At 41.2% G+C, this 20,227-nt stretch overlaps 1 protein-coding gene across 1 annotated transcript in view; it reads left to right on the top strand.

Annotated features, from left to right (window-relative positions):
• MRPS27 (mitochondrial ribosomal protein S27) overlaps positions 1 to 18,553 on the top strand; it is a 96,083-nt gene extending 77,530 nt beyond the window's left edge. The window contains exons 5-11 of the mRNA XM_049865383.1: positions 827 to 941; positions 4,011 to 4,089; positions 4,988 to 5,103; positions 9,667 to 9,769; positions 11,341 to 11,483; positions 13,595 to 13,765; positions 17,125 to 18,553. Coding sequence (XP_049721340.1) covers positions 827 to 941; positions 4,011 to 4,089; positions 4,988 to 5,103; positions 9,667 to 9,769; positions 11,341 to 11,483; positions 13,595 to 13,765; positions 17,125 to 17,364 — 967 coding nt within the window. The 3' untranslated portion in view covers positions 17,365 to 18,553. The remainder of the gene's footprint in view (positions 1 to 826; positions 942 to 4,010; positions 4,090 to 4,987; positions 5,104 to 9,666; positions 9,770 to 11,340; positions 11,484 to 13,594; positions 13,766 to 17,124) is intronic.
• The last annotated feature ends 1,674 nt before the right edge of the window (positions 18,554 to 20,227 follow it).

Here is a 20,227-nt window from a genome sequence, read left to right as displayed (position 1 = left end):
CTGAGTCTTTGGCCTAGACTCCAAGGGACAAGGAGAAGTAGCTTCAACCCCAGGTGTTACCAGTATGTGTGAATGCAAGGCAAGAACAGCATTCAGAATTTTCTCCAAGTACCATTCCTTTGTGGAAATTTATTAATAGATATACTTCAGCCTGGGCTGCTAAGACTTTCATGACCTGGGGATCTATAGGAAGGGAGAGGAGGTGGAAAGACTAAATGGAGCTAGAAGGAGGAGGAGGAATCGTGGATCCTGGAGGGCCTGATGTTAGACTTTGCCAGCCTGTTTGTTCAACTTTTTTTTTTCTTCTTTTTTGTTTTCTTTTGGTTCAATGAGGGGTGGCTCATTCTCGCCTAAGCACCCTAAGAAATGTTAAAATCACTCAAAGTTGATTTTCTCCAGAGTTACTGGGCTATTCTGTTTTTCATTTTTGTTTCAATCTGTTTTATTTTAAACTTCCAAAGTATCAGCTTCATATCTCTTTTCTGATGAAATATGTATTTCATTAATAGAGTGTTTTCCCCAAATCATTTTCCATAAATCTCTTTTTCTTATTAAGAGTTTGAAGCAGAGGGGTATTAAGTAAGGAATAAAATTTTCGTGATACTTTTGCTATTTGTCATTATTCTGCCTTTTCTTTCCCATTTCAGACTTTATAGTTAATGAGTTTCATTCTCAAGTTTTTAATGACTTTTGACTTTTCTGGCTGTTGGTCACCTTGATACACATGTGTAAACATCTGGGAGGAGGACCAGCTGATGGAAAATATGCTCTGACATTGACAGTTAAGAGTTAACATCAATTTTCTCTCTTCTTATGCTTTTTTTAGATTTAGACACAGCCCCAATTGCTGGTACCTGAGAGACTGGACTATCCACACTTGGATTAGGCAATGTCTAAAGTATGGTGCACAAGACAAAGCCTTATATACCCTTATTAATAAGGTGAGTGGTTTCCTGGCACCTCTAGCTTCTTTTCCTGAGTTTAGATGATTGTACCTATGACAGTACCGCAAAGAATGGTACAAGATTTTTTTTTTAATTATTTGCTCCCAGATATCTTTTTTGGAATTCCAGATGTCCTTTTTGGAAGGGGACTGGATATCAATTAATCTACAAATTAAAAATAAAAATTCCTATAGCTTCTGCTTTTCCAAACCTAGTGACTCAGAAATGGATAGGTGTCTTAGTTATCTACTGTTGCTATAACAGAAATACTGTAAGTGGATGGCGTTAAGCAACAAATTTATTTTCTCACAGTTTAGGAGGCTAGAAGTCTGAATTTAGGGTGCCGGCTCTAGGGGAAGGCTTTCTCTATATCAGCTCTGGAGGAAGATCCTTGTCTCTGAGCTTCTGCTCCTGGGCAGTCTTCATGTGGTGTGGCATCTCTCGTCCCTCAGGTCTGCTTCCTCACTTGCCTGTTTAATCTCTCTTATATCTCAGAAGAGATTAACTTAAGACACATCCTACACTTATGCTGTCTCATTAACATAGCAAAGAAAAGCCATTCCCAAATGAGATTATAACCGCAAGTATAGGGGTTAGGATTTACAACATATATTTTGGGGGGACACAATTCAATCCATAAAAATAGGTAAAAGCAAAAGGTAATCCAATCAGAAGAACTCTGCACCCGTGTCTATTTTATCCTTGATCTTTAAGCCTTGGATTTCTTGCCCGGTTCACTTTGGTGTGGTTTAGAGAAAAAGACAAGACCGTTTTTATTGGAATGTGATCTCCAGAGTATTCAGACTATCTTACACAGATAAAAAAGACAGTAATACTAGGTTATTCATAATGTATTGTAAAAACAGCTTGGGGCAGTGTCTGACCTCGTTTAACTTCACAAGGGGAAAGGAGAACCAAAACTAACAGCCCAAGGCTGATTCCTATGAGACAAGGGTCAGACATGCTCCCTCTCCCTGCCGTCTTTACCAATTCTGACACCAACTCTCCCTCCCACAGCACTCTCTACTTTTCTGCTGGATTCAATAATTCATTGCAATGTCCACACAGAACGCACAGACTGTGGGGTTTATCAGGGAAGCAACAGTTAACAATTCGGGCTCGAACACTCAGGATACACTTCTTCCATCCAGAACAGCCTCTTGCCAGCTGTGCTCACAGGCACTGCTCTCCCTGGCCAGAGGCACTCAGCTTTCTCTGTGGGCCGGGAAGCTCACCATGCTGGGTTTCTGTGGTCAGGTCTCTTCTGCCACTGCATCTCACTGTCTTCAAGGTTACGGCTTGCTCACTCCCTTGGTCTCCTGCTTCCAGGAGCTTCTGAGCACAGGGATCCCGGGTCCAAAAGATGTGCTGTCCACTCCTGGCTGTTCTTCCTTGGTGGTGGTAGGATCCTCCTCTCTGCTCTGAAATTAACTCTCTTTTAAGGCAAAACTGACCAGTCCCCTTGGTGGGCCTCAATTACCGTATCACAGTCCTGCCAAATCACCTGGGTGGGAGTTACAAGGCCATGGCTAGAGAAGCCATGCACGAAAGTAATTAATTGCACCTCATGTATCTTCCGAGCTCCCTGATTCCTCCCCTAAGGCCCAAGAACCTATTAGGATCTTTCTGAACATTATACTCCATCCAAGGGTTGAGTCTTCATTACCTGTGTAATATGAAATAAAGTCCAAAATAAACAAACGTTTAGAATAATACTGTGAGTTTTAAGCTACAACACTAGTTCATAACAAGATTTTAGCAATATTTTTTGAAAATGCTTCCAAAAGGCCAAAGCCATAAAAACTCTGTAAAGGCCAGTTCTACTCAGAAACACATGGAGTCGCCATGAGTTGGAATCAGCTCCATGGCAACTGAAAAAAAAAAAAAAAAAAGGTAAGGGGAGGGCTGGAAAGAGCTAGGTCCCTTGATGAGAACTGTTTAGGTGATGGCCTTGAATCTCAAGATGAGGAAACAGAAGGCCCAAGAACTGAGAATCACTGATCAGCTGATTTCTAAGACCCCTTCCAGGTCTAATGATTTATCATTGTAAAATATTTTCTTTTGCCCCGCCCTTAGGGATCAGTGCTGGTTTGTATGACTTCTTTGAGAAATACGGATACTGTCCATGGGGCACAATCTTTAAAGCAGTGGCTTTTTAAACTTTTTTTTTTTTTTCTTTTCAGCACCTGGGGGGATCCCATGCATGTCTATTAGTAACTGACTTAATTCAGCAGTGATTCGAAACTGGAGGTTGGGACCATATCTGAATCTCCTAAGGGAGTGGGTATAGTTTGAAAAAACTCCTCCCATGTTTCTGGTGGTTGGTGGGGATGAATGGGGCAGTGTGGCCACTGGTGGCCAATCCCACCGAAATAAGAACTTAAAACAAAAATGCAAAAATGTAACCTCATCTAGGTCATTGGTGGTCAAACTTGAATGTGCATGAAAATCACGTGGGAAGCTCACTAAAACTTCAGGTTTCTGGGCCCCATTCCCAGAGATTCTGATTCTGTGGTGCATTATTCAAAGCACTCCTACGAAATTCTGAAACAGGTGTTAAAGCCTCCACATTTTGAAAAATCTAGATTCTCAAATATTCAGTGGCTTCTGAATATAGATAGCATCCTAGGAGCGTGGTTAGTAGCCAATATTTTATTGGCATATTTCTTGGGCTTTAAAAACCAGCCTGAGGACTAGAAAATGTTGTATAATGTGTGCTTTGTCATGAGAGTTCATTTTTGCAATGATATTCACAGCTCAAAAGAAATCACTGCACCAGCAGTATTTTTTTTTTTTTGGTAGTATGATGAGATGTTAGAATTGAGCTTTGTTTTTCACATATCAATTCTCTTAAATATCAGACACCCACTCACAACTTTCTCATCCTGACCAGCAGTTCCAGCTACCAAAACTCATGAGTCACAGCTTCTATTTCACTGTCACAGATGCTGGAAAATGATAGTCAAATATTTTAAAGCTAATGGTGGCAAGTTTTATGCCAAATAATACGTAGGCATATATTATAGACCGAATTCAAGTGGAGATTTTTCTTTTTTCCCATTATAGGTTCAGTATGGAATTTTTCCAGATAATTTTACATTCAATATACTGATGGATTATTTCATAAAGAAAGAAAATTACAAAGGTAAGAAACCAAACCCAGGTCCAGTTATTATGGGTCTGCCAGCTCCTCAAGGGAAGTATGTACATGTAGGCACTTTCCTTCTTTTATATCTTGTTGTCATCTTTTTTACATGTCTATTTCAGTGAGAAATAGACGCATTAAAAAAAACAGAAATAGATGCATAGTTGATTTACCATACCACTTGGCCAGTTGTTCCTTTTTCATCTAAGTTTTCTCAAATTTATTTGTACTGTCCGTTTAGGCAGAGGTCAGTGAATTTATGTAGTTAAGCAATGTGCCTTTCCTGGGCTTCTGTGTCTGCTGAAGATTATAGTAATGTGGTTATTTACTTGACTGTTTTTATACCACCATTTGCCATGAGACCAACTTTGGTGTATTTAATCACAGTTCTCATAATATGTAAAATGTCAGACTGTACAATCAGTTGACTTACCCAGGAGAGAGCTGTGCACTAGCTATGAAGGTAAATCATCCACCTACCTGGACGTCAGTTTCCACACCTGTGAAATAAGTGGGTAGGTGACCTCTGAGGTCTTGTTACTCCCAAAATGCTCTGATCCAATGAAATTTATTTAAAATGGCTCCTAGCTTTCCACCACAGTAGGGAAGGCCAAGGAAGGGTGAGGATTGCAGCAGACTCCTACCCAGTGGTATAAAACACCTGATTTAGCCTTGTAGTGTGTACAATAGAAGCTAAAGGCTAGAAAAGACCTAGTTTATGGAAAAATGAGGACAGGGTTTATTTTTTAACTTCTTAATTCTATGTGTTTTCTACTTGCCCCACTTAAGAGTGTTTATCATTTGTAGTTTAACTAAAAAATGTTTATAATTAAATACAGATTTGATGGCATTACTTACAACTAATTTTACCTCATTTTTATTTTTATCTTCTTGCCAGATGCTTTATCGATAGTTTTTGAGATCATGATGCAAGAAGCCTTTGAAGTGCCTTCTACCCAGCTTCTCTCCCTCTATGTTTTATACCATAGCCTGGAAAAGAAGACAGACTTCAGTGTAAGTGATCTACTTTAAACCATTACTGAGAGCCTTAGAAAAAGCTGCTCAGAATTATGAGGTGGCCAGAGGAAAACCCTACCCTCAGAAAGTACAGCTCTGTGGCCATGCATAACCAGGAACAAGTGATCATGGTGTATCTATATATTTAGTTACAGGTTTCCAGTGAAGTCGAACTGGCTGTTTTCTCCACTTGTGGCAATTGCAAGTGAAAGTCTTTATGCACATTTTTGAAACTTGAGCTAGGCTGAGTGAGCCTCAGACATTCTGAAATGGGTAATGAATAATCCGTAAGAACTGGACATGGCATATCAAAGAAGCAGTGAGGCAGCTAACTGACCACAACCTCAGGTGTTAAATACTGATTATTTAACTTGAATCGGTATTTTCCTAAGGTTGCTCTGGCTCATGGTGTTCTGAAAGGTCCAGAATACCAAGTTTTGATTTCAGCTGTTAATTTAGGGCATTTAGTCATTTTTTATTGCTATTCTAAGAATAACAACAAATACAACTAATATTTAAATAGTATTTACCTTATACCAGATTGTGTTCTTGGCGCTTTAAATGTATTTATTCATTTAATCCTCACAACAACTCTATTCAGGCTAGAAGCCTGGGGCACAGTGATGTCACCTAGTCACCACCCACCTAGTAGATGGTGAAGCCAAATAGTCTGGCTCTACAGTATGTGCCATTAGCCTCAAATGTGACATCAAAACCTCCCAGTTTTGGTGGGAACTGAAAAGGTCATCTAGTCTAACCCACATTCTAAAGAATGCATGGTGTGTTTTGCCTGTCTAAGATGAGTGTCATGGCCTATGTATGATATAGCACATATTCATTAATTCAATAAATATTTATTAAGCACCTACTACATTCCATACATTACCATGTACTGTTTCCACAATGGTAAGCAAGTATCTACATTTCCTACATACAATCTAGGAAGAAGATGGAGATTTAAAAACAAAACAAGCAAGTACAGGTAGTTCCTGACTTACGACGTATTCAGGTTACAGCAAACTGCACCTAGGACCATCTGGATTTTTGTTTTCCTTGTACATCTTATTAATAATATATATGTATGTATTAAAATATATCTATAAGTTTATATGTAATGTTTCCAACCCCTGAAGACAAAGATCACATTTATAAAGATACTGATAATAAAAAGCAATAATAATGAAAACTTAAAAAAAAAAGGTATTTGACTTAGATCAGAACCGACTTTATGATGGAGCCATTGGAATGGAACCCCATCGTTAAGGCAGGGACTACCTGTACAGTATAAAATTACAACTCTCATCAGTGCTATAAGAAAAGAGGTTTATGAGAGGCCCATATTGTAGGGAGATTTTGTATTTTAAACCTAATGAGATAGGTTAGGAAAGGCTTCTTTAAGGAAATAATTCTTGGGTTACTATTTGAAGGATGAATGGGAATTAACTGGCTGAAAAAGAGAAGAATAATCCAAATAGAAGAAATTTGTTACTGTTAAGTCAGTTCTGACTCATAGCAACCCAACAGAAGGAAACAGCCCAGTCCTGTGCCATCCTCACAATTGGTGCCATATTTGAGCCCATTGTTGCAGCCACTGCATCAGTCCATCCCATTGAGGGTCTTTCTCTTTTTCACTGACCCTCTACTTTACCAAGCATGATGACCTCCAGGGAAGCCCTGTGGCAGAAAGAGCGTGGTAAGCAGAAAGGGGTTGAAAGAAGATAACCAACATGGCTACATAGAAGAATGATAGGGATACCATGAGTGAAATAAGGTTGAAGAATGTAGGCCATACTATCTCTTTTTGTCTTCATCCTAAAAATAGAAGCCATTGAAAAGCTGTGAGGAGAGTGGGGTAATGTGATCAGATTTGTGTTTTGAGAAGATCCCTTTGGCTGCAGTGTAGATAAGAGAGCAGGGTGGTGCCAGGATGACTGTGGTTAGACCAGTTAGGGTACTGTTACAGTAGTCCAAGCAAGAGACGGTGGTAGCTTGGGGGATAGGAAGTAGCTAGCAGGCATATTTGGAAGGCAGATAACATGACAAAGAGTTGGATATGGAAGCAGAGAAATAGTCAGATACTACCATCTCAGTTTCTAACTTGTGTGTCTAGATGGAAGGAATGCCATTTGTTTGCAAAGGGAACTCTGAAAAAGACCAAGTTTTGTGAAGAAAGTTATTAATTTGTCTCTGATTATATTGCATTTTAAGATGCCTTTGAGACATTCAAGAGATTTCAGGAGGGACTTTGGGAGCTTAATGGAAAGATCTGGGCTGAAGATTTGATTTTGGAGATTTAATTTATGCATTCATGTATAAGCATCTGCAGATGAGCCAGAGAGCAAAAGGAAGGAATATCAGGAATTCAGACCACAAAAACTGTGGGAAGAGAAGAGGGGGGTGTATAACGTAGAATGCTTCTGAAAGGAGAGGTGAAATGAGGACCTAAAAAAAGGTTCATTGAATTTAAAAAAAAAAAACCCAGTGCTGTCGATTCCGACTCATAGCGACCCTATAGAATAGAGTAGAACTGCCCCATAGAGTTTCCAAGGATCATTGAATTTAGTGACACTGAGTTTAGAGGCACTAAATAGTAACCCTTGTTTCCATGGAGTAATGGTGTAGGAAGCCAAATTGGAGTGATTATGGAGTGAGTTTAGAGGTGCAGAAATGGAGACAAAGAATATAGACAACTCTTCTGAGATGTCTAGCTATGAAGGGAGTGAAGGGAGGGTGAGTTGGACAATGAGAATTTGCTTTGGGAAAAACAGAAGCAGAAAATGGGAAAACCTAGAGTGCATTGATGAAGTATCACCTGATTTATACTATGTATAGTAGGTAAGGAAACCCTGGTGGTGTAATGGTTAAGAGGTACAGCTGCTAACCAAAAGGTCGGCAGTTCAAATCCACCAGGTGCTCCCTGGAAGCTCTGTGGGGTAGTTTTACCCTGTCCTGTAGGGTTGCTAAGAGTCAGAAATGACTTGACAGCGACGGGTTTGGTGTTTTTTTCTGGTTATAGTAGGTAAGGGCTTGGAAGAGATCTAATATTTTACATTAATACATAAATAGTTTATCATAAAAGCAGCAGTGGTTACAGTTATTCCCAGGTAATCATCAAAAAATCCCTAAGACATTCATCTGTTTGCTTGTTTTCATTCATCTTTTTAAAAGTCCTCTTACAATATCACCATCTCACTCACCATCAGCATCCCTGCTCAGTTCTTAGCATCGAGGATGGTTGTCCCTTATGGATTTTATCACTCATTTTAGCCCCTGTTGCATCTTGATACTGGAGGTCATGTTTTACCCCACCACAAAAAAAAAAAAAAAATGTTTTTAATACTCCTTATTTACTATTCTCTGGGCCTGCTTTTCATGCAGTTTATTTGAGGAAAATCAGACCTCCCTGGATTAGAGTGATTTGCTTTTTAAAGTGAAATGACCTGGTCCTTAATTATAGCTCTTTTGCTATCTGTGCTGCAGAAGTGCCTGGGGAGGTTTCATTTTTCTCCCAAGGTCTTTGCTTTTTTCAAAGGTTTAGAAAAACCTTGAGAAATTACATTTGTATTGCACAAAAGCCATTCACAGTAAAGAGGTTTGGGTGCCTATTAACACCTGGGACGCCTTCCTTCCACCCGGCTGCAATTGGCGCCTGCAAACCTCATTCATTCTCTACTTCATCCCTGACCTCTGCGGCAGAGACCAGAGCAGGGCAGCCTGAGCTTTGTGTTCTGTATTTGGAAGCGAGAGCAAGTGCTCTGGCACTGGCCAGTGTGTACTCACATGGACCAACAAGATCTCCTCACGTTGTCTAGGGGGTTGCCAAGGCTCTCCTCAGGGCCCTGTGTTCCCAGCCAGTCCCTGAGCCACTGCTGTTGCTAGTCAGCTGCAGGCTTAGCAATGCTGGTATTTGTGCCGCTTCTCTCCCTGCCGACCCCCATTTCTCAAAAGACTTCAATTTTATTGGTGTGTAATTTTGTATCCTGGGTTGAAAAAACTATCACTAAGTGTTTCTGATTGCCTAATTTGTTTTTGAGAGGCATAAATCTTTCTAAAAGGAACTTAACGGTGGAGTTTATTTTAACACCACGAAGAAGAAGGAGTCTTATCATCACTGAATTATTTAAAATTCTAAAGCTTACACCAGCATGTCATAGCAATGGAAGTGAGTGCCTGTGGGGCCGATGGTATGTTAAATCGCAGTTGGCTGTCTCAAGGCAACGTTGGTCTAAAATGTACTCTTTATTTTTGTTTTGGTTTTGGTTTTCTGATTGTAAATATAACTCTTACTCATTGCAGAAAATTTTGGAAATAATGAAAAGTAGAAAGAAAAAAAAAATCACTTATAATTTCACCTCCAAGAAATCTGTTAACACATACAACTCTTCTTTTCTCTGTTTTTATTTAAACATAAATACCTTTTATTTACAAAATTGGGATATTTATTGTATTTTTGCTTTCTTTATTTACTGCTACTCTTTTCTTCTGTGTCATTAAAAATCACATTTTTGCATAAACTATTCATTGCATGTATGGACCATGATCTGGAATGTTCTGTTGCAGTGGGAAGAGGAGAGGAACTTCGGTGCATCCCTGTTACTCCCAGGCCTAAAACAAGAGAACTCAGTGGGTTTGAGTTCGCAGTTGTATGGCTATGCCCTTCTTGGTAAGCTGTGTGAGCCTTACAGATATTTTCTATCATGAATAGAATTGATACATTCTTCTGCTTCATAATTAAATTCTAAATTGATTTAAATTTACTAGTGAATAAAGCCTAAAAATAAATAGACCTGAATGGCCTTACAGCAATGTAAGGTTTATAAATACGTGTTACTTCATTGCTCTTCCATCCTCTCTCGTAAGTAGATATGGATTTGAGGAAGCACCTGTTCTTGACCATGCACTGCGGCTGCTTGCCTTTGTTTTCTGAAAATCATCGGTGTTACAGCAGGCTGACTGCTTTTGAAGTTGATCTTTTTCAACAAAACGTAGTATGGCATTCTTGAATGCTGATGCTGATATAAACTGACACAGAGAGAGGAATTTCAGAGTTTATCAGACTAGCTAATAATTGACCACTCTTTTTAAAAATCACTTTTTCCTTATTTACCGTCTGCCATTGGTTCTGATTTGCATATTTTTTCATTTGCCTTCAGATTACCATTCAGGACTTTTATGCTACGTAGAGTGTTTAGGAAGCTGTCAGGGCTAGGAAAATGTGCTTTGTTGTTGTTCATGAGCAGAGGTCCTGGTCCTCTGGTCCTAGTCCTGGTAGCCACCAGATCAAAAGCTCTTTGCTGTCATTCTGTCCTGTGCTGTGCAGCCTCACTCAGCCCTGATGGCAGCAGCTGCCAAGGAGGTGACTGTAGTCCAGCCCCAAGCACCTTAAAGGTCTAAAATTAGCTGTCATCTGATAAGCTGTGTCTGTTTATGTGCTTCTGTAGCTTTCTCAAATCTTCCTTCCCAGGAAAGATAAGTAAAGGTAGATTTAAAACCTGGCAGCTCAGGGTGACACCCTTGGTCATTAGTGCAGAGCGGGTTCCTGCCACTCTCCGACCGGAGGGCCCTGCTGGCAGGTGTCTGCTTCTTGAGTTTCAGTTGTGATGATTTGAGGTGCTGAGAGAAGCACTCCTGTCCTGAAGGTCAAGAGGATGATGAGGTCTTTGTGATTTAAGAACTGATGGAGCTCAAATAAAGGAAAAAAGAGGAAGTTGATTTTTTTTTTTTTCTAGAAGGACAGTAGATTGAGTGTTTTGGAGCATTTTGAAAAATGTTAAACATTTCCTGGCAGGGAAAGTTGTTAGTGCTGACAAGATTTTCATTGGAGAAAAGTTCTGGGATTTCTTTTTCCGGGGAAAATTTTATTCTTGAAACAAAAATAGTGTTTCAGTTGTTAGATTCTTTTTTAAGGGTATTCCTACTTAGAGGCAGATATATCAACTTCTCTAAATTTCCCTCAATCCTATGATTCACACATTCTTATCAGTAATCTCCACCAGCCCAAATGAGAAAGAAGAAAACAAGTGTGCACAACTTTGCATTAAAAAATGTATACAGTTAATTTTACCACATTCTTCATTGCCCATCTGAAATTTCACCAGGTCCGTGGACGGAATGAGGCTCTTGGTACAGATTTGCAATGATCCTTCTTTGTTTGTAGAGCTGCCATGTGTCTTCATGTCCTCAGTCTCAGGGATGACCTGGCTGAGCATCCTTCGTTGTTGTTTTTGACCACAGGGAAGGTAGAATTGCGTCAAGGACTGCGGGCGGTGTACCACGACATGCCTCTAATTTGGAAACCAGGGTATCTCGACAGAGCCCTTCAAGTAATGGAGAAAGTGGCTTCCTCCCCAGAAAACGTAAAGCTCTGTAGAGAAGCGGTATGTTCCTCAGTTCTAATTCAGTGGGATTTAGCCATCTTCTGTTCTCCATAGTAAATCGAGCTTTGAATTTGTTTTCACTGTCCTTTCCCGTCCCCCTTTCTGTGTTTCAATAGAGTATGTATTTATGCAGCTTTAAAAGGAATGAAAAGCCATAAAGATTTTCAGTGCTGCTGACAAACAGGAATAGAAAATAAGGTTCATGTTGATTTTATAGTTCGTTGTCTAAAAGGGCGACTATTTCTTCCACCCTGAAGTTCAGACTGAGTTCAACAAAATACTGCCCACTCCACTGTTCCCCTTCTTCTCCAAAAAATGCTCAAGGAGACCTCAAGAGGGGGTATGATTTTATCTTAAATACTTTTGTCCATTCCTGTACCTTTAAGTAGTCACTGTTGACTACATAGTGTTTTCTTTTGTTTTCCTCCTTATAAACCCTCAAGAAATGAATCTGGGGACTGGAGATGGCACAGTCTTACGTTCCTTCCATTAAATTGTTCTGTGCTGAATGCATGGTGCTGAGGAGACCTCGATCTGATATTCCCTTCAAAGTTCTAAGGTGTTCACTTGGTCTGGACTAGGGAAGTATCCTCCCACCAGCCCCAAAGCTCATCTGTGTTAGTCACCTAGGGCTCTTGGTACTATGAAGGTCCTAGACTTAGCTTAGACTATAGGAAACATGGTATCTGACAGCCACATTACAAGCCTTACACCCCATAGGGAGCCATAGCACCTGCCCCTGTCCCAGCAGCGTTCATAGTCAAAACGAGGCCTAGAAAAACATTGGTTATTTTGTTACCAGTGTGTAAATGTTAGCTTTGAGCTGCTTATTTGTTTTGTCTTGACCCTGATCACTAGGATCACTTGGCTTTCATATCAATCATGAGATGCAAGTTTGGTGCCTATACTAGTGCCTCATACCAATGTCTAGTGAGTTGTTATGTACAACATGCGAACAAACAACTAAACACTGTCCAGTTCCATGCCATCATCACAATGGTTGCTATGTTTGGGCCCATTGTTGCAATCCATGTGGTAACAAAGGATACATGTTTCTAAAATGTATATTCATGTTTTAATCTTGCTTTAGTCAGTGCTAGTAATTGAAAACACAAAATTATATAGAAATCCTTTGCCACGAAAATGTTTCCTTCCATCCTGAGCAAGATTTGTAGGAAGTGTCTGACTTAATAGGAACGTGATTCAGATATCGGCAAGGACTGGATACGTCAGGTTTGGGTGTAATGTATTAAAACCCAGTAACCCAGTGCTGTCATATTAGTGGTACTAAAAGGCCTTGGGGTACCTTATGGATTTTTGTTCTAATATAACATAGACAGAATTAATCAGTATCCAAGTGGGTGCTTATGTGGGCCTTAATGTTGTCTCTATCCCGTCTCTGGTGGTTAGGTCCTCCCTGGGTCATGGGAGGTGCACTCCAGAGTAAAAGTGGTGGAGGGAGAGGCAAAACAAAAATAAACCCTCTGTTTTATAACTTACCTAATCTGTAAGTCCCAGAAATCACCTCATTAAAATGTATTTCATGTATGCTTCTCTGTTCTTTGCTCGCAGCTTATGTGAATTGCACTGATGCCTAATTTGTAGATACCCTATAAACGAAAATCTTTCTCTGAGAGAAGCTCTCACCCATATTCAGAGGCTTAACTCTGCCTTCAGAATGACTCTCTGTTGGTTGTAGCCTGTGGTGGTCTTTCCTTTTGTCCCAATTCCAAACTGACTGAGGAGGAAAGACAGAAGGAAGAGGTGCTTTAGTGTCCATCAAGCATAATTCTTAGACACCTACTTGGTTGTCTAAAAGTGAAATCCAATGCCATCATGCTCATTCATTTGCACAGATAATTCTGAGCTTGCTTATTTGTACCATTTGTTTTGTACTAAGTTTTCCACACCACCTGACAGGGTGTTCCTAATGTGAAATAATACAACCATTTATATTTCCCTACAATTTTACAAGAGAAATCTTCTCACGGTTTTTTTTTTTTTTTAGATCCTGTTATTTTCTCCTTTCTTTTACCTTCTCCAGCCTCTCTTCTCAATATGTTTTCAAGGCTGCAGGATGAGTAGCCCCTGACCCTCTTTCTGCTCTACAGCTCGGTGTGCTGGATGTAGTGCTGCAGGCTCTGACTTCTCCAGCCGATGGCTCTTCAGAGGAACAGTCCCAAAAAGGTGGAGACCACCAGGGAGCAGAAGACTTGGTAGAACATTTAGACATAGAGGAAACCGAACAGTCCAAGCTTCCCCAGTACCTGGAACAGTTTAATGTAAGTCGGTAGCAGAATTGAGTCTATCTTAGCTGTGCATTCAACATGCTTCTCTGCTGTGGTGATAGACAAGCAGTCCTTTCATGCATCAGTGTCACACACAGAGACATTAAAAGATGACATCAAAAATTACATTTTTATTGCTTCACACAGGAAGTGGTCTTAAAAGAAACAAATGGAATTTTTATGCTCCTTTTCGTACTTGAGATAATCGGTCACAGTTTTGTTCACTAGAGCTGCTTGTCATTTCCCACTCATCCGTGACGTGTGTCTGGTGATTGAAGGCCTGATGGGTGAGTGTTAGCTTGCCTACTCACAGCAATAGCCTGACTGCAACCCAGGGTGGGCAATATCCGATCATTTCTCCATATTGCATGAGATTTGCTTGATAACCCAGAAGCCCAGACAGAAATTTTAGGAAGCCACATTTGCGTATGATAGAGAGAAGATGATAATTGCAGGCGTCTTTTTTTGTTCATCTTCACCAGTTTTGTGATGTTCCCTGGGCCATTAGAAATACTCTATTGTCTAGGATGAAAGATGTAAATAAGTTTGCACTGTTTCTTTCCAGAACAGCCCTGAGCACTCAAGTCCTTCAGTAGTGTTCATCTGCACATCCCAAAATGCTTTGTGATCAGCATTAGGAAAGAAGAACCATGTCCAAGGTTTAAACTCTTGATTTCTTTCTTTACTGCAAAGAGAAAAAAAGTGCTGCCTGAGTGGGAATTCTTTGAATGTAGTAGAAAACCTTCCTATCCGTGCAGACTGACCTATTGTGTCATTTTGAGACAGAGACATGTAAACTTCACTAGATTATTACATTTAAATGTTTTCAGCGTATCGAATTAGCTATGGGAAACCTGTTTCCTCATTTTATAAGGAGGATTCTGTTGTATTTTTAGCAGCTGTTTCTACCAGTATTTCTCTGTTCATAAAGCTGAGGAAGAGAGGTTAGACAATTGAGCCTGAGAAAGAGAGGCTAGACAATTTTCCCAAGATATACCAGGAATTGACAGTAGAGCTAGATTGAAAATTTGCATACCCATCCTTTCCTCTTAATTTTGCCTGTAGATTTTGGAAAGGTTTTAAAACAAAAACCTACTTCACCCCATAGATGGTCATTCACATCAACCAGGGATGGCACACCATTCCAAAAAGGTGCAACCTCTTTCTCATGTTTCCTGTATAATTAGCCTCAGAGAATAAAAACCTGTGCCTACATTAAATTCTCAGCTCTCGCTCTTCCACAAATGCATTTTTATGAAAATCAAAAAAAAAGATTATGGCAGGAGGTCGAATGGAAAACACTAAATAGACAATAGATAAGTGATGACTTTGGTGAAGGGTAAGACACTACACAGTACCGGGGAAGCCAGCACAGCCTGTACAAGGCAAGGTCATGGAAGCTCCATAGACACATCCAAACTCCCTGAGGGACCAAATTGCTGGGCTGAGGGCTGTGGGGACCATGGTCTCAGGGAACATCTAGCTCAAATGCCATAATATAGTTTATAAAGAAAATGTGCTACGTTCTACTTCAGTGAGTAGTGTCTGGGGTCTTAAAAGCCTGTGAGCATCCGTCTAGGATTCCCCACTGGTCTCACCCCTTCGGAAGCAAGGAATAATGAAATAAACTAAAGATACAACGGAAAGATTAGTCCAAAGGACTACTGGAACATACCTACCACAGCCTCCACCAGACTGAAACCAATACAACTAGATGGTGCCGGGCTACCACCACTGACTGCTTTGACAAGGGACCGCGATAGAGGGTTCTGGACAGAGCTCGAGAAAAATGTAGAACAAAATTCTAACTCAAAAAGAAAGACCAGACTTACTGGTCTGACAGAGACTGAAGAAAGCCAGAGAGTCTGGCCCCCTGATACCCTTTTCACTCAGTAATGAAGTCACTCCTCATGTTTACCCTTCAGCCAAAGATTTTACAGGCTCATAAAACAAAATGAGACTAAAGGGGGACACCAGCCCAGGGGCAAGGACTAGAAGGCAGGAAGGCACAGGAAAGCTGGTAGTGGGGAACCCAAGGTCGGGAAGGTAGAGTGTTGACATGGGCTTGTTAACCAATGTCATAGAACAATATGTGTACTAACTGTTTAATGAGAAGCTAGTTGGCAAAAAAAAAAAAAAAAAAAGATGAATACTTATTGAATGCTAGCTGTGTGTTAGACACTATAGCTTTTCATTTATCTTCACAGAACCTCTGTGTGGCCGATATTGCTCTTCCCATGTTACATGACACCAAGGCTGAGAGAAACATAATAAGACTGGGTTTGAACAAAAGTTTGCTGACACAGAATTGAGTCCTAATTCTGATGTCCCAAGCCATCTCCTTGGCCTCAAACCACATGGAGAGTGATGTCAGAAAGAAATCATTTTACATTTCCTTTTCTTCCTGTGGCCTGGTTGTTATTAGAATGGCATCATTTCTTTGAGGTCCATTTTTATATGACTGACCCTTCTCAGTCAGCCTCTGGCCATTCCGTGAAGCCCATGGATACTACCTACCTTTCACCCCCGTTACCGGAGCAGACCTCATCACTATGCCAGTTCATTGTGTTTGTTTGTGGAACACAGGGACTTGTGGTATAAGCTACTGCTGGGGCCATAAATGGCTCTCTCTGCTGATTTTCATCTTGAAGTACTTAAGTAGAGGAATATTTTTAATACCTTACTTCTCTAGGGGTACGATACTGACCAAACCAAGCTGCCATTTCAGATGGGGCTGTATGTAAAGGCTGATCTGCTGTGGAACACAGCAGGTGGAAGCTTATAATAGTGCAGGCACTCCTGGGAGCTGTTTAGCATACCATTAGTAAGAAATCCTTGAAATCATTTCCATCTGTTGAAAGGAACACTGGTAGGGCAAACATTTATCCCAGTTATTCTGAAGGGAAAGATTTGAATAGGCTCCTGTTTATCATACGCTTCTGCATTTTATTTGCATCTTAGAATTCTTTGTTCTTGGCGTTTGCTGCTTGGTTTGGTGTAGTTAGAGTGGAAACATAGATTTGTTACACTGTGCTGTCTCTGTGGTTTAAAACAAGAAATTATACAGGGAGTCACAAGCATGTGAAGTGTCATTTACTGTTTGTGAGTAAAAGGAGGAGAGATCACATGTGGTGCATCTTAGCAAAATTGCTGGGCTAAGAAAATGGCAAAAGCTAAGTGTGTCTGGATGAAAGGCTGCCTAATAGACTCCTAGCAAAGCACCTTGTGCTGCAAGCAACACGCATGGATATTTTGTAAGTAACGATCTCTTCTCTTTTGCTCTCTCTTTTTCTCCCACCTGCTTCCCTTTTTTCCTCCGGTTTTTGTTTTGTTTTTTCCTTTATTTTCCGTAGGCCTTACATTCTAAGCTACAGGCTCTGGGCAAAGTTGAGTCAGAAAGCCTTTTGACTCTGACCACCCAGCTCATCAAGGACAAGCTCCCCACCTATGAAGCAGAGGACATCGCCAACTATGAGCAGAAACTGCAGCAGTGGCATCTGGAGCAAGTACAGTTGATTCAGAGGGAACGGGAGCAGAGGGAGAAAGCAAAACAGGAGTATCAGGCTCGGACAGCGGCAAAGGCATCTGTCTAACGTGGCCCCCCAGGGCCCCAGCCCCTCCTACAGGAACTTCACTAGGCCCCAACGTAGGATTCGTCGGTGACCACGACGGCAGCCTCAGCTTCCTCCGTATTTCTTCTGCTTTGCTTAAAGCAGGACACATGTGGTATCCAAGCCAGGATGCTCTACGTAGCTCTGATAGAGGAGCACACCTGGGGAGAGAGGGACAAAGGTATTACATGGGCAGGACTTCAAACCAAGAACGGCACATGGGCTTGTCAAACCCAGCCACTGTTTTGTATAGTATTTTCAAGGCCTTCACGTTTTTTTTTTTTCACATTACACTTGACATTGTGACTTTTGGCACTCTTCAGAACCTGTCTTTCAGGATTAAGTCTGAAGGGAAACCATCACAATGACTGCCCATCCAGATGTCAAGAGGGGCTGTGAAATTATGAGTATAGAAAGTGGTCATACTGGGACCTCCAGCTAAATACCTAAGCTCCTAATACCTAGTGCTGTGGTGGGAGGAGCTGTGTGACTGAAGTGTCAGATCTAAAGCACAGACTTTTGAATGGTCTTCTCTCTCCCCAGCCCAGGCACACTGGGCCAAGGGGACCTGCATGTCCTGAGACCCCAGTCTCCTGTCCATTGAGCTGGTTGTAGGGTGTTCACTCATTCCCACTTTGTCATTTCCACCATGCTTCGCTCTTCCAGACCAGAACCTGAGCTGCACAGAGAAATCCGTATGGGAGAGAACACAGGCCACGAACCTGCTTGATTTCAAATTTCAGTAACCCAAAGTGGTACCTTCAGAATGTAAGGTCTTTGGAAGAGAAAGGTAGCCCTAGCTGTGAAGCCTCCTCGACTTGGCTTCTCCATTATGTTGGGGTGACTTTTTTTTTGTCTGAAAGCATTGTCTTAGCTCTTTTATCAAGTAGATAAAATGAGCCTATTGTGTGTGCGCACACGTGCACAACTTGTGAATACACATTTCTGTTAGAGATGTTGGAGAGGATGAGGGCTGAGATAGGTCATGAGATGGAGATGTGAATAATTGTAAAACTGTGAGGAGGTAGAAAATTTCCTTCTGGTTTCTCCTCTGTGAAAGGGGTAGAGGGGCACCTTTTGCTTGCTATGTAATAATTTTGCCTTTAAGTACAATGGAGTATTTTTATTCACGATTGTGCTCTTTCATCAAGAACCTGTGGAAATAAATGTTGTAAGATTATTTTGGTATATTCTTTATTTTTGGGGAAAGGGAAGTAGAGACAAAGAATCTCACCATCATTATTTTTACTATGATTTTAAGAACGTATTTTCAACCCTCCTCCTCCATTAGACTGCAGCATTTAGTAAAATAACAGCAACGGCAAACATTTATTGAGGATTTACTGTGTGTCAGATACTATGCCAACAATTCAAACCTTATGAGGGAAGTACTGTTATCTCCATTTTATGAATGAGGAAACTGAAACTAAGCTGCCATTCCTCCTCACCCTGCATATTACCGCCATGTGTGTTGTGTTTAGTTGCCATTGAGTCAGTTCCGACTCATGGCGACCCATGTGTGCAGAGTAGAGCCGTGCTCCATAGGGTTTTCAAGGCTGTGACCTTTTGGAAGCAGATCGCCAGGCCTGTCTTCTGAAGCAACTCTGGGTGTGTTCAAACTGCCAACCTTTCGGCTAGTAGTTGAGCACTTAACCGTTTGCACCACCCAGGGAACCTACTGCCATGTATAACTACAGTAAATATCCAGCACCCAGGGCCCTTTAGACCAGCAAAGCTGAATCTTGTTTGGGTAGAGGGTAATGGCCAAAAATTAATTCTGGCATTTTAGTCTATTGACTGTTGCTGCCTGAAACCTGTTGCTTTGGGGTCAATTCTAAGTCATGGCAACCCCACGTGTTACAGAATAGAACTGTGCTCCGTAGGGTTTTCTTGGCGGTAATCTTTAAGGGGAAACCCTGGTGGTGTAGTGGTTAAGTGCAATGGCTACTAACCTAAAGGGTCGGCAGTTCAAATCCACCAGGCGCTCCTTGGAAACTCTATGGGGCAGTTCTACTCTGTCCTATAGGGTCGCTATGAGTTGGAATCGACTCGACGGCACGGGGTTTGTTTTTTTGTTTTTTGGTTTTTTTTCTTTTAATCTTTCAGGAAGCAGATCACCAGGTCGTTCTTCCACTGAGCTGCTGATTCAGTTCAAACCACCAACCTATAGGTTAAGAGTTGAGTGCAAACCATTTGCGCCACGTAGGGACCCTCTATCACTGCATGTCACATCTGCTTAATACTTGTAGCTTTTATTTTTGCCTCCATTCTTCCTCCCTATCTGTCCCTATTGCACTTCCAATCCTCCCAAAAAAGAGACCACTTCTGCCACTGTGCTGCTATCCCAGGAGGGATTTTCCTGTTTCCTGCTCCTCAGAATTCCTTCAACACTTGGGTCCCCACATCTCTAGGAATACTCCCCTTTGGGAATTCTTCTCCAAGTATACTCTCCTTTCCCCATGCTCTGATCTACTGAACTGTAGAATCTGCTCTCCCACTTCTTGATGATTGTGAGATCTGACGACATTGATCCTCTCTTTCCCTGGTACCACCCTCTGTATTTCCTCTGTGTGGAGAATACTTGGTACCCTGGCCTCTGGGGATGGTCTTAGCTATAATAAAGTATCTTCCCTCTAGCTGACCTATGAATCCTCCAGCCTCATATCACTAATCCAAGATCCTAGACCTTGAAGTCTCATTCTCCCAGTCTTGCTCTTCTCTCATACCATGACTCCTACTGAACCAGCTTCTCCCTCTCCCAGCCTGCAAACCCTTAGCCCTTGCTCAACTGCTCAAACCCTTGATCTCTAGAATTCTGACCCTATTTGCTTTCCTCCAGGCCTGG

The sequence above is a fragment of the Elephas maximus genome, chromosome 2 (genome assembly GCF_024166365.1).
Source record: "Elephas maximus indicus isolate mEleMax1 chromosome 2, mEleMax1 primary haplotype, whole genome shotgun sequence".
In the NCBI taxonomy this organism is placed as follows: Eukaryota; Metazoa; Chordata; class Mammalia; order Proboscidea; family Elephantidae; genus Elephas; species Elephas maximus.
The sequence above is the reverse complement of the archived record's forward strand: the minus strand, read 5'-3'. Positions and strand labels throughout refer to the sequence as shown.